We start from the raw sequence: 14,058 nt of genomic DNA on the forward strand, positions 1-14,058 counted from the left end.
CCATTTATTCACCATCCGAATCTTTCATATCACATAAAAAATACCACTATTTTAATTTTAAAAAGTGATATATATATATATATATTAAAAAGATTGGACGGAGGCTATGATACGAGCCCTTAACCAACCTCTTGTATCTAACCACTCGACTTAGCCGCACATATGATGTTGGGCCCACCAACTTACCAGGTTGGTCGGAGGCTATGATACGAGCCCCTGACCCCAAGGGACTTAGAACTGGCTTTACAGATGCCAACCATAGAGTAGGGGAACGTGACACATATATATATCTATATATTGAAGAATTGTGTTCTACGTATGTAAATTTCGCTAACCATTTTTCCTCATAACTTCTGCATCAAGAGTTGATAAAATTTGATGTTTTACCTGTGGTGACACGCCTTTTCTGTCCTCCAGAAATACCTCTTATCATTTCATCTCCTATCATTGTATCGGCACAAATATCCAATCCCAGGATCTGTTATCAAAATACAGTAACATTGGAAGGCTAACTTGAATACTTTTTTCATGTAATTTTGATTTGTTTCTGCAAAAAATAATCAAATCTCTCTATGTATGTCAAATAATTTTAGCTACCTTCATTATGTAATCAGTGATTACTCCAGTTTTCTTTCCTTCTATTGATGTTGCCTGTAAGAGTTAAAGAGTTTATATTTAAGCTCTTGTTAACTTTATATTTGCAAATATAAAATTAACTATCTGACCTTCATGAAGACATCAATATCAGGATCAGGTTTGATATTTGCTGCCTTTTCTCTTCTTGAAAGTTCAGTTAGCATATCTGTAATTTGGCCATAAAAATGAACAATCAACAATTTATTTCATGATTATTCATCCCTTAAGAACTGATTAATGTAGAAATTACCATATCGACATCCAACTCCTTGGCATCTTGCAGAAAACATTAGAGTTTCTCTCACTGTCATCTCTCCCATGTGGAGATCATGCTGACTTATATAGGCTGCTGTACGTTGTGGAACGAATTCATCCATTCCATGACCGTTATAGGTAACTTTACCAGAAACCTGCATTATTTTTGAAGAAGTATGTGAATTTCAGCTGTTTAAAACCGGGTAAGTTGGTGGGCCCAAAATCATATTCATAAATTTTAAATACCATTGAAAATTACAAAATTACAACTAGTAAAATTTATCAAGCAAAAAAAAGCCATATAGTATGTTAACGTAATGTCCAAAACACAATTTAAAGTAGAATACCTTGAGATCAGAACTTAGCTTTCCAGCAAGAGCTAGTAATACTGTTGTCTTCCCTGAACCTGGAGGACCAAGCAGCAAAGTCATCCTATGGGCCTTAATGATTCCACTAAGATTATGAAGGATGGTGAATGGCCTCTTCTTGTTTGGAAGTATGTGCAAATAATTGGCAATGGCCTGCATCAATTAGCCATGATAAAACTCAGAATTCTCTATCAAAAAGTTTGTCAACAAGGATCTTTGACTCTTTGTAGAGGGCTGTTTTAGTCCCAAAGTCTATAAAAGTGTTAATTTAGGCTCCGTTTAGGGCAGGTTATCTGTTGCGATGACGTTTTGAAAACTGACGTTTGAACAACTTATCCGCAGTTAGTTTTTTACACTAAACGCGGAACGCAGGTCGAATCCCGCGGTCCGCATTTCTAGATAAGCGGCTTATGTGGATAAACATAAGCTGCCCCAAACAGACTCTTAGTCGTCAGATATTTTAAATGCAAACTAAAATAATTCTATTTGGGCACTAATTTAGCTCATATTGAATGAGCGGAGAAAAACGTAGGACTAAAATGACCTTATGTAAATAGTCAGGGGACTATATTGTTACTTTACTCCCATCAAAACTATGTATTAAAACTTCAAAAAACTAAAAGGCTAAAAAACAGTGGTCCTCAATTCATAGATACCTCCAATTTGTTCATAATTGCATTGTAGAAAGAAGGCAAGCTTCTGCTACCCACGGAAGCTTCTGCTTCAATATTCAGGTTCTCAAATCTCATCTCGATGGTCGGAAAATCAAGTCCAACTCTGTAAATATTATATTGTTAGCGAGGTTGTTTACATATATAGCACATGAAACATTGCAGATTTCACTATGATTTTATTTGTATAGTTTTGTTGTCTGAAATAGGAAAAATAATTACAGTGAAATCCCCAAAAATACATGCAGGAGCAGTTTGAACACTGTAAATTTAGATTTTTACAGATAGTTTGTTTGTTGTTCGGCTAGTTAAGTAGTTTGTGTTTGATTCGTTCGCTAAACAAATGAGCCGAAAAACGAATAAAGATTTGTTTGTTTGCGTTCGGCTTGTTTTGACTCGAAATAATTAATTTATGTTTGTCTGACTATATGTATATGTGTTTGTGTATAACTGATGAGTATTATTTCTAAATAATTTAATTGACAACAACACTATAAAGATTTATAATCAAATACAATTATTAATTAGAAAAATAGAATAAAAATATATTAAATTCTATTTAAATGAATATTAATATAAATAATAAGATTTAAATCTTCACCCCAATTTCAAAACATCTAGTTGTTTGCGAATAACTCATGTTCGACTCCTCAAGCAAACGACTCGAACATAAATTAATTTTTGCACTCGATAAATAATAGGACAGGGCTCACTCAAGCTAGACTCTTTTATACCTTTAAATAAAACTACCAGAAGAAAATTAGGAATAAATTTTCATAGAGTAAATAAATAAAAAATAATTAAAAAAAAAACTATTCTGACCTATCAATGCGATTCTTGAGCTTGAGCAGAAACCTCTCATGGTCTTCTTCTGCAACTTTAACCAATCTCTCAAGCAGGTTTCTTCTCTCCTGTAAGTCCAGGGTCCTTATATCTACCTCCTTGAGTTCTCCTTCCGCCATGGCCATAACTCCCTTCCTGACTCTGTTATAAGTAGGGAGCTTCTCCAGCGCAGCCCAAATCAGAGCCTCCTCATCCTCCACCTCATTTCTCACATCAATAGATCTCGAGAAAATTTGATCATCTGCTCCTCGCCATGCTGATTTTGATCTGCTCATGCTTCTCGACGAATATATTTCTTCCATTTTATCTTCAGATTTTATGAATTATATGAAGCTGTGTGGTTTCCTTCTTCTGTGAACCAGAAGAAGAAGAAGAAGAAGAAGAAGAACGAGAGAGGAGTGAGGAGCGCTTAAATCCGTGCTGAAGAGCATTGTCTTCTGCTTGTATTTATCGTGTCAGTGGTTGGGTGAGAGCTGGGGGCTAAACATGACAAAATAGGGTTGTTTTTCTAATTAAAATTATGTTTAATTATTTTTAAATTAATTACAGATAAAAAAAATGATAATTTTCTTAAACTGAATAATTGGTTTGATAGAATCTCTCAGGGTCTTCTGGCTGTTATTGATGGAGAAATTATTGTATACAGACACCGCATGTATCTGTGCATGCGGTGTCCGATCCTGATGGTAGATCACGGTGATCTACGGTCAGGATATATTTCATTTAAAAAAAATTAGGTGGGGTCCACCGAAGTATATCCTGACCGTAGATCACCTGATTTACGGTCAGGATCGGACACCGCATGCCGTATGGAATAATTTTTCATTATTGATGGCGGCGTCTGTTTGGGGATAGGAAAATACGTGTTAGTAATTATCAATTTTTAAAATAATTTTTTTATTCAAAAATTACACTACACATTGATTTAAGTGTTATATATAATTTCATACATAATTTTATCATATTCAAGTGTTATAAACAATAGCGAGCCTAGACTCAACTCGTGTTCGGCTCGTTAAAAAATATCATTATTCGTGTTCGGTTCATTTATATTTTGAGCACAAAAACGTTTGTTTGTGTTAATTTGGCTCGTATACTCATTTACTTAGCGAGCCGAACACGAGCTGTTCGCGGAGTTGTTCACGAACAAAGAGTCATTTTGACAGCCCTAATCACGCAACCGCAAGATGTTAAGGGTTGGGGCAAGATTTAATTCTTACTATTCATATTGTTAAATATAATTTAATATATTTTCATTAAAATTTCTTAATTAATAATTTTAATTGATTATAAATCTTTGTAGCCTTTTAGTCAAATAATTTTTTTTTTATAATACTACTATATATAATAAATTTTCGAGCCAAAACGAGCAGAAAACGAAAGAACAACTCTTTCTTCGTGTTCGGCTCGTATACTTGTCGAGCACAAAAAAATGTTTGTGTTCGGCTCGTTAACTTAAGAAACGAATTGAACACGAGCTGTTCGCAACAAGCAGAACATGAGTTGTTTGCGAACACTGAGCCGTTTTGACAACCTATGTATATATGCGAGTTTTCCCTATTTGGCTCGAAATACTGCTCATCAATTATATATATACAATTACATGTGTAACAAGTATACTGTACACTAATTAATAGCAAATTATAATTAAATAAATTATTTCCATTTTTAAGGAAGATATTCTGTTGGTAGTTAGGTTTTCCCACTTAAAATGAATCGAACACGAGCTGTTCGCGAACAACGAGCCGTATTGACAGCCTACTTATCTATGTAAATTTTCTCTAATTAATAGTAAATTATAATAAAATAAATTATTTCCATTTTCAAGGAAGATATTCTGTCAGTTGTTAGGCTTTCGGTATCCAACCTTTCATAATATCTTAATGGTGTACGACAATTAACGAAGCTTAATTAACCTTAACGCAAATGCAACAAGCAATTTAATTCCTGAAGGTTCAGCTAAACCTTAATTATTTTCAATTCGTTCTCTAGTTTAATAAGCCAAACACAAACACTTCTTTTAGCGCTCGCTATATAAACGAGCTGAACACGAACATAGATTTGTTCGTTAATGTTCCAGTTCATTTTGGCTCGAAATACTGCTCATCAATTATATATATACAATTACATGTGTAACAAGTATACTGTACACCTCAGAACATATAAGCTATAGTTTATCTCCATACTATTTTGATCAAATTATTACGAATACTTATTAGTCAAACATCACATCAAAATATTTCAAAGTAAACATTCATAACCTTGAAAAATCACTAAATATTCCATTTGTATGGAAACCAAGCCCATGGCTTGAGTCATAAAATTTTCAATCTTCAATTTATTGACTACTTACTAAGTCTCAAAATTTCCTTCTTTTTTTCTACCATCTTTATTTTATCCTCTTAGGACCCCATTATTGCACGAAATGTGATCTATCATTATGTTACTAGGGACTTTGAGTTATTTATGTATGCTTAAGGCTATAATTGTTGGATGCCATTAATTATGGTCGTGCCTAGGGACGTGTCCGGCTCATTAAGAAGCCTGTGTTCCATTTGCTCTCTAATTTAATAAGCCGAACATAAACAATTTTTTTTGCGTTCGATATATAAACGAGCTGAACACGAACATAGATTTGTTCGTTAATGTTCCAGTTCATTTTGGCTCGAAATACTGCTCATCAATTATATATATACAATTACATGTGTAACAAGTATACTGTACACCTTAGAACATATAAGCTATAGTTTATCTCCATACTATTTTGATCAAATTATTACGAATACTTATTAGTCAAACATCACATCAAAATATTTCAAAGTAAACATTCATAACCTTGAAAAATCACCAAATATTCCATTTGTATGGAAACCAAGCCCATGGCTTGGGTCATAAAATTTTCAATCTTCAATTTATTGACTACTTACTAAGTCTCAAAACTTCCTTGTTTTTTTCTATCATCTTTATTTTATCCTCTTAGGACCCCATAATTGCACGAAATGTGATCTATCATGGGACTTTGAGTTAACTTTAGTTCATTAATTGGGGGTCAAAATAACATTATATGAAATTATTCTTGGGGGGTCACTAAGTCAAAGTTCATCTATTATTACTCTAAAAATGCAATTTCATATTTGTAATTATTTTATTTATTTTTATTTTTTTTGGAGAGGAACGTATTTTCTATTCTTGGGGGGTTACTAAGTCAAAGTTCATCTATTATTAATCTAAAAATGCAATTTCATATTTGCAATTATTTTATTTATTTATTTATTTTTTGGAGAGGAAAGTATTTTTTTAAGTAGATCAAGTATTTCTCTTGAAAGTTGCTAAGGAATGAAAGAAATTACTCCACAAGTATTGCATGAAATACTACAAATTTCATGCAAATTTTCTTTTATTTTATGCATGTGTTGTAAATAAAAAAGAAGTCGAATAATTGCATGCATTTATCACCATCTTTACTTGCAATTATTATTTATTTATTTATTTATTTATTTTTTACAACCTGAGTTAAAGAAGACCTGTTCTTTAGGATGGTGCTGCTGCATACTTAACAATGCAATCACATTTACAAGTTTTAGTCATGGAATCTTATTATATTGTTTCTATGACTCATAATTTTTTTTATTTTATTTCATGATCTTAAATCTATAAATAGCCATTAAGCTTTTATGTTATAAGACACCATGTTTCAACATATTCAAAACTTAAAGTGACAAATTTGTCTCTTTTTGTAAGAGACTAAGAGTATGTCTAAACTTGAATAAGAATTATCCAATTGATTTTGAACTAATCATATTGAATTTGTTCTCCTTTTTTCATATCTAAAACCCTAAATTAACTACATACATCCCACCAATCTTTCTGTACTATCATATCTACAACTCTTCTTATCTTATCTTCCATCAACTTTATGGCGAGCACACAAAGCGGAACGTACAATGACCCCTGAAAATCTCATCTTTCATGTTTTACCTTTGTTTTGCCTTAAATCCCTTTGTTTCCTCCCATCTTTCTCCTAGTGCTCTATTCCCACCCGAAACGAACCATTGAGGCAAGCTTGTCTTTCTACACCCTCCTCCCAAACACCTTCACACGATTTAGCTCCTCTAAATCCAATCAATCCGTCTTTCAACAAGATTTATACTTGTCTTTCTTCACCCTCCTCCCACCCACATTGTCTTGCGCCGTGACTCTTTGGTTGACAGATGCATTGTCAGTCGTGAGTCCCCTGGAGTCACAAGTTTGAAACCTTGCTCGGATTCACCTCACAAGACATCACACAAAGTGAGTGGAAGAATGTGATGTCATAAGCTCAACTCTATCTTCCCTCAACGATGAAAGAGACCACAATAGGTCATTAGCATGCCCTCCAACTGATTTCAAATCACAAACATCCACACTTGTTTACCTATATGAATAAACATTCATGCATATGAGAGGGATGCCATCAATTAATGATAATTTAGACTTTCAAGGCACAAAGATTCACACTCATCTATACCCATGAATCAAAATATTTGCACATCCTAACAGATTTAGAGTAAGATTGTAACCCAAATTTACCTTCTTTGTCTTCCTCCACGATTTTGGCGTGGTTGTGGCCTCGGCAATGAAGGGAGCTTCGACTGCCAAGGAAGGCTACTAGGATGTAGTCGGCGAGGTTGGCGGCATCGATGGAGGCGCGACTGAAGCGAGGACTAAATTTTTTCTTCACAACGCTTAAGAATTTTTTTTTGATAAATGTTCTAAATATAAACTTTTGATAAATGTTCTAAATATAATTCAAATGAAGTTCCAAAAACTGAAAAATCATCCATAAAAATTTTAATTCCTTTTTCAATTAAATAAAATAGTCATCATACATTACATTTTTGAAATGTAGCAGGTACATTACATAAACCAAATGACATTCTTCTAAAAGCAAATGTACCATAAAACCAAATGAAATGTTCGACTCATATACATATCAAGAACAAAAAAAAATGTTTGTGTTCGGCTCGTTAACTTAAGAAATGAATCGAACACGAGCTGTTCGCAAGCAACGAGCCAAACACAGCTGTTCGCGAACAACGAGACGTTTTGCAGCCTATGTTTATATGTAAGTTTTCCCTCATTAATAGCAAATTATAATTAAATAAATTATTTCCATTTTCAAGAAAGATATTAGGTCGGTAGTCAGGCTTTCCCATTTATAATTTTCGGTATCCGACCTTTCATAATATCTTAATGGCGTCCGACAATTAACGAAGCTTAATTAAATTTAAGCAAATGCAACCAGCGATATAATTGCTGAAAGTTCAGCTAAACCTTACTTATTGAGAACAGTAGGTCAAGCATAGCCTACTTGCTGAGAGTTTATCTTGCAGAGTGGTGGTGGTTTTAACATCTTAGATATATGCTTTAAGGCCATAATTGTCGGATGTCATTAATTGAGGCCGTGCCTTGGGACGTATTCGGCTCATGAAGAAGTTTGTGTTCGATTCGTTCTCTAAGATAACAAGCTGAACACGAACATTTTTTTTTGTGCTCGAGATATAAACAAGTCGAACACAAACAGAGATTTGTTCGTTAGTGTTTTGGCTTGTTTTGGCCCGAAAAACTACTCATCCATTATGTATATAAATTTGTATGTGTAACAGGTAAAGTGCATGCCTTAGAACATATAAATACATAGGAATTGAGTAGTATGTAAAATCTTCTGTTTGACTTCGATTTAAACTTGGTTCATTGCTCATCTTGATCAATGATATCGATTTAGCTCGGTTTAGATGGCATTATATATACATATATAAACACATGCATCAATCATTCATTCACACTGTATTTGTTTTTTAAATTTCTTCAGCTCACCTAGGCTACTTTAGTATACTAAATAACTAAGGTGTACATTCCCATTGCCAGTCCAATGATTCTATTGATTATCTTCAATTCTTATAAACTTTATATAATATTTAGTGTGTATAATTATCCCTATAAAAAATAATAGTATATACAAGAGACACTTCTCTTTCTTTTTTTTCTTAAGGGAATGGCCAGAGGCTATTATACGAGCCTCCAACCACTCCTAACGTGCCTAACAATTCGGGTATCACCTCCTTATGGCCAGCTGCACCAGAGGGGATTCAAATCACTGAGCTGAGGGGTCTTATACCGTAGATGCCAACCAACGGGTCGGGATACGCGGCGCTCTTCCTATTATTTATATATACATTCAAAAAACTTTGAAAGAGAATTAATTTTGATGTGGTCTTAACTAAGCTATAGTTTATCTCCATACTATTTTGATCAAATTTCTATTCTATTTTATGTCTATTTTAAGCTATAGTTGACTAGCTTGCATCGGAGAAAAGTTGTTGATTCGCTCGTTCTAGAGAGGAGTTGCTGATTCTCTTGCCCCATATGAGAGTCGTTAAATTAAGTCACGCTAGAAGGGAATCGTTGATTTGCCTCCTGCTTTGGCAAGACGTGTGAAGATCTTCACTTTTGAATTTCTAAAAAGGAAACTCTTCACAATGTTGTAGAATGAACTAGCTATAAAGTTTTTCGCATTCAACATATCATGATTTTGCAAAGTGAGCTAGCTACAAAACTTTTCTCACTTTGCAAAATCCAAATAGCCCAAAATGACCTCTTCCTTAGGCATGTGATTGGTCCATAATTATGGCAAGAGGTTAAGCACTTTCATTACACCCTCCATTACCCCCCCCAGGGATGCCACCAAGCTCAAATTTGGCTTTTAGTGGGTCAAATTAGTTAAAACAGTAAAAAAAAATCTAAACCTGTCAGCTCCCGGGCTGCTTAGGCACTAAGTCTGGGCACCGGGCCCTAGCGCCTATTGTCCATCCTTTCAGTTTCGAGACTCTAGGGGCTGCTCTAGGCACCCGGGACCGGAGCCTACTTTCCAGGCTCTCAGTTTTGGACCCGTGGGGGACTGTTCTGGGCGCCTAGACACTCAGACTTGCACCAATGAGCCTAGGCGCCGCTCTAGCCTAAAAACCCATCTGTTTTTTGTAGAAATTTTGACGAAGGGTTTTAGCGATCTGTAAGCTATGGGAGAATAAATATGATTAAATTATGGTCCCATAAATTAAAGGATAATCATTTTTATGGGTGTTTACATCAAAGACTTCAACACCAACGGGTGTCCCAGAAAAGACCAATTTTCGAGAAAAAATTCTGATGAACGGATTTAGCTAGCCCTAAGCGATAAGAGACTAAATATGATTAAAATATGATCCCATAAATTCAAATATAATCATTTTTTTATGGGAGTATACATCAAAGACTTCAACACCAACAGGTGCCCCATATCACAGCATGGGTTGCAACACCCTAAACCCTAATCTTTCCTGAAATTCTTGCAGGAGGGTTCTGTGATAGCCCTTGAGCACAGGAGGCTCTGTATAGATGGATCTTATTGTTTAAACACTAAAATGGAGATTAGATATGTGCCCTGTCAGAATTATCATAACCCAACGATGAATTCTCCCAGGTAGGGTTGAATCGATACCAATTTTGGTTCTGTGCTCGAGACACGTATCGGGAGGTCTTAACATATGTCTTGGATTATAGGAGACTACAAATGACTAAAACTCAGCCCCACAACATTCAATAGGACATCTCACACATATGACATCAAAAGTTATGCCAACAGACCCATTTCATATATCGAAAGAAGCTATAACAAAAGAAGAGGAGAGGGATGTCTAAATAACTTGAGAGCCCAAATGACTTCTTTCCCATCACTTAAAAAATATCTTTCTATTTGTAGATTATAGGGGTATCTATAAAATTACATCATTGCCTCTGGGAGTTACAAGTCTTTATGCTCGTGAGAGATCTTTATGTTCATGAGAGTTACAAGTCATTACATATCTGAGAGTTACAAGTGAAGTTACAAGTCAATATGCTCTTGAGAGTTAAAAGTATAAATGCTCCTGAGAGTTACATATTTTCATTGACACATTTTCATTGTAAGATCCATCCGACAAGGTGGTCAATCGGTCGGCTAGAGTGGTCTACGGTTTCAAGTTATTGGTTTTCATTAGCACCTTTTCGTTGCAGGATTCATCCGACGATGTGGCCAGTTGGTCGGTTTGAGTGACTGACCGAATAAGACAACCAACCGATCTCTGCTACTGTTGGCATTTTCAAACATTCAAAATCAAAATATGGGCGTGAGATAAGTAAATGCATAAAAATTGGGTGCTATGTATGCATATTCCAGTTAGATTTAAATACAATGATTTTTAAAAATATTATTGAAGTTAATATATCATTTTTCATTTGGTTTTTTTCTTAAATTGAGATGTTAATATTTGTAAATTCGGAATTCATAATTTAGTAATTTTATTTCACATTTGAATTTTGAATTTTAACTCAAATTAATAAATTAATTTTTAAAAATTAATTCTGAATGTGCAGGAATTCAAATTTTTAGCATCGTTTAAAAATCATTACTATTGATTAAATTTTAAAAGTTAAATAAATAATTTCATCCATAATTTTTTTCACTTTGAAATGTTAAAAGAATAAATATGAAATGCTATTGATTAGATATATAAATATGCTAGAATTATGTGTATGCTAGGGGTGTAAACGAGCCGAACACTAGCGAGCCCAGGCTCAACTCGTGTTTGGCTTGTTTAAAAATATCATTGGTCGTGTTCGGTTCATTTATATTTAGAACACAAAAAGTGTGTTAATGTTCTGTTTATTTGCTTAGCGAGCCGAACACAAGCAGTTCGCGAACAAATAGTCATTTTGACAACCCTAATCCTGCATCCGCGTTCGCGAACAAAGAGTCATTTTGACAACCCTAATCCTGCATCCGTAGGGTATTAAGGGTTGGGACGAAATTTAAATCTTAATGTTCATATTAAAACATCATTTAAAAATAATTTAATATATTTTTATTCAATTTTTTTATTAATAATTTTAATTGATTATAAATCTTTGTAGCATTGTAGTCAATTAAAATTTTCAAAAATACTACTATATATAATAAATTTTTGAGCCAAAACGAGCAGAAAACGAACGAACAAATTTTTGTTCGTGTTCGGCTCGTTAACTTAAGAAACGAATCGAACACGAGCTGTTCGCAAACAAAAAGCCGAACATAAGGTGTTCGCGAACAACGAACCATTTTGACAACCTATGTATATATGCAAGTTTTCCCTAATTAATAACAAATTATAATTAAATAAATTATTTTCATTTTCAAGGAAGATATTCTGTCGATAGTTAGGCTTTCCTATTTAAAATTTTTGGTATCCGATCTTTCATAATATCTTAATGGCGCCCGACAATTAATGAAGCTTAATTAAGTTTAATGGAAATGCAACCAGCAATTTAATTGCTGAAAGTTCAGCTAAACCTTACTTATTGAGAACAGTAGGTTAAGCAAAGCCTACTTGCTGAGAGTTTATCTTGCAGAGTGGTGGTGGTTTTAACATCTTAGATATATGCTTAAGGCTATAATTGTCGTATGCCATTAATTATGGTCGTGCCTAAGGACGTGTCTCGCTCATTAAGAAACTCGTGTTAACAAGCCGAACACAAATATTTTTTTTTGCGCTCGAGATATAAAAGAGCCGAACACGAACAGAAATTTGTTAGTTCGTGTTTCGCCTCGGTTTGGTCCGAAATACTACTCATCAATTATGTATATAAATTTGCGTGTGTAACAAGTATAGGGTACGCCTTAGAACATATAAGCTATAGTTTATCTCCATACTATTTTGATCAAATTATTACGAATACTTATTAGTCAAACATCACATCAAAATATTTCAAAGCAAACATTCATAATTAGGGGTGTAAACGGTTACTCAAGAAAATCTAAAAATCAATGATTAAAATATTAGCTTATGAACTTTCAAGGTGTTTCATTCATTTTTCTTAGAAAATTATTTATAAAATAGTCTAAATTTCATAATAACTAAAAAATATACACATATATTGGTAGGGGTGTAAACGAGCCAAACATGAGTGAGCCCAGACTTAGCTTGTGTCTGGTTTGTTACAAATATCACTGTTTATGTTCAACTCATTTATTTTTTGAACAAAAAAAAAGTGTGTTTGTGTTCGACTCGTAAAATTAACGAGCCGAACACGAGCTGTTCGCAAAAAAAAAGGAGAATAATTACATGTATTTATCACCATATTTACTTGCAATTATTTATTTATTTATTATTATTATTATTATTATTATTATTATTTTACAATCTTAGTTGAAGAAGATCTGTTCTATAAGATGGTGCTGCTGCATACTTAACAATGCAATCACATTTACAAGTTTTAGTCATAAAATCTTATTATATTATTTATATGGCTCATATTTTTTTTTTTTGTTTTGTTATTTCATGATGTCAAATCTATATATAGCCATTAAGCTCTTATGTTAGAAGACACCATGTTCTAACATATCCAAAACTTAAACAAAATGACAAATTCGTTCTCTTTTTCTAAGAGATTAAGAGCAAGCCTAATCTTAAATAAGAATTATCCAATTGATTTTGAATTAATCATATTGAATTTGTTCTCTTTTTTTTTTCATATCTAAAACCCTAAATTAACCGCATACATCCCACTCAATTCTTCTCTACTATCACATCTACGACTCTTCTTACCTTACCTTCCGTCGACTATCATTACCTTTCCGTCAACTTTATGGCGAGCACACATCTATCTTGTTTTTCCTTTGTTTTGCCTTAAATCCCTTTGTTTCCTCCCATCTTTCTCCTGGTGCTCTGTTCCAACCCGAAAACATTAAGGCAAACTCGTCTTTCTTCACTCTCCTCCCACCCACCTTCACACAATTCAGCTCCTCTAAATCCAATCAATCAGTCTTCCAACAAGATTTATCCTCATCTTTCTTCACCCTCGACCCACCTTGCTATGTGTTGTGACTCTTTGGTTGACATACAAGTTGTCAGTCGTAAGTCCCCTAGAATCACAAGTTCGAGCCCACCTGAATGTATCTGTCTTAAAGTGTGGGAACGAGTGGTTAGACACACGAGGTTGGTTGTGAGCTCGTATCGTAGCCCCCGATTAACTTTTTTAATATATATATATATATATGTTGAAGCATGGATAAAAAAGAGATGGGATCAAGAAACTTCACATATAATAGGTACTTATCAATCAAAGCAAACATAACTCAAATATGATTCAACTCCTTTTGTTTTATCAAATGTAAAACCAAACAATTTTTTTAGTGACGACTCAATTTGGCCATAAAATTAACAAAATATAATTTTTTATTGATTTTTCATATA

At 33.8% G+C, this 14,058-nt stretch overlaps 1 protein-coding gene across 2 annotated transcripts in view; it reads right to left on the bottom strand.

Moving 5' to 3' along the window:
* The window catches only part of LOC110025700 (ABC transporter G family member 35-like), a 13,343-nt gene extending 10,167 nt beyond the window's left edge, over positions 1-3,176 (bottom strand). For both annotated transcript variants that reach the window (XM_020726317.1, XM_020726316.1), the window contains exons 1-7: positions 2,753-3,176; positions 1,916-2,036; positions 1,239-1,412; positions 887-1,046; positions 726-802; positions 598-651; positions 388-478 (exon numbers count right to left, since the gene is read on the bottom strand). In XM_020726317.1, coding sequence (XP_020581976.1) covers positions 388-478; positions 598-651; positions 726-802; positions 887-1,046; positions 1,239-1,412; positions 1,916-2,036; positions 2,753-3,075 — 1,000 coding nt within the window. In that variant the 5' untranslated portion in view covers positions 3,076-3,176. The remainder of the gene's footprint in view (positions 1-387; positions 479-597; positions 652-725; positions 803-886; positions 1,047-1,238; positions 1,413-1,915; positions 2,037-2,752) is intronic.
* Between the last annotated feature and the right edge of the window lie 10,882 nt (positions 3,177-14,058).

The sequence above is a fragment of the Phalaenopsis equestris genome, unplaced genomic scaffold, assembly GCF_001263595.1.
Source record: "Phalaenopsis equestris unplaced genomic scaffold, ASM126359v1 Scaffold000326, whole genome shotgun sequence".
Classification (NCBI taxonomy): Eukaryota; Viridiplantae; Streptophyta; class Magnoliopsida; order Asparagales; family Orchidaceae; genus Phalaenopsis; species Phalaenopsis equestris.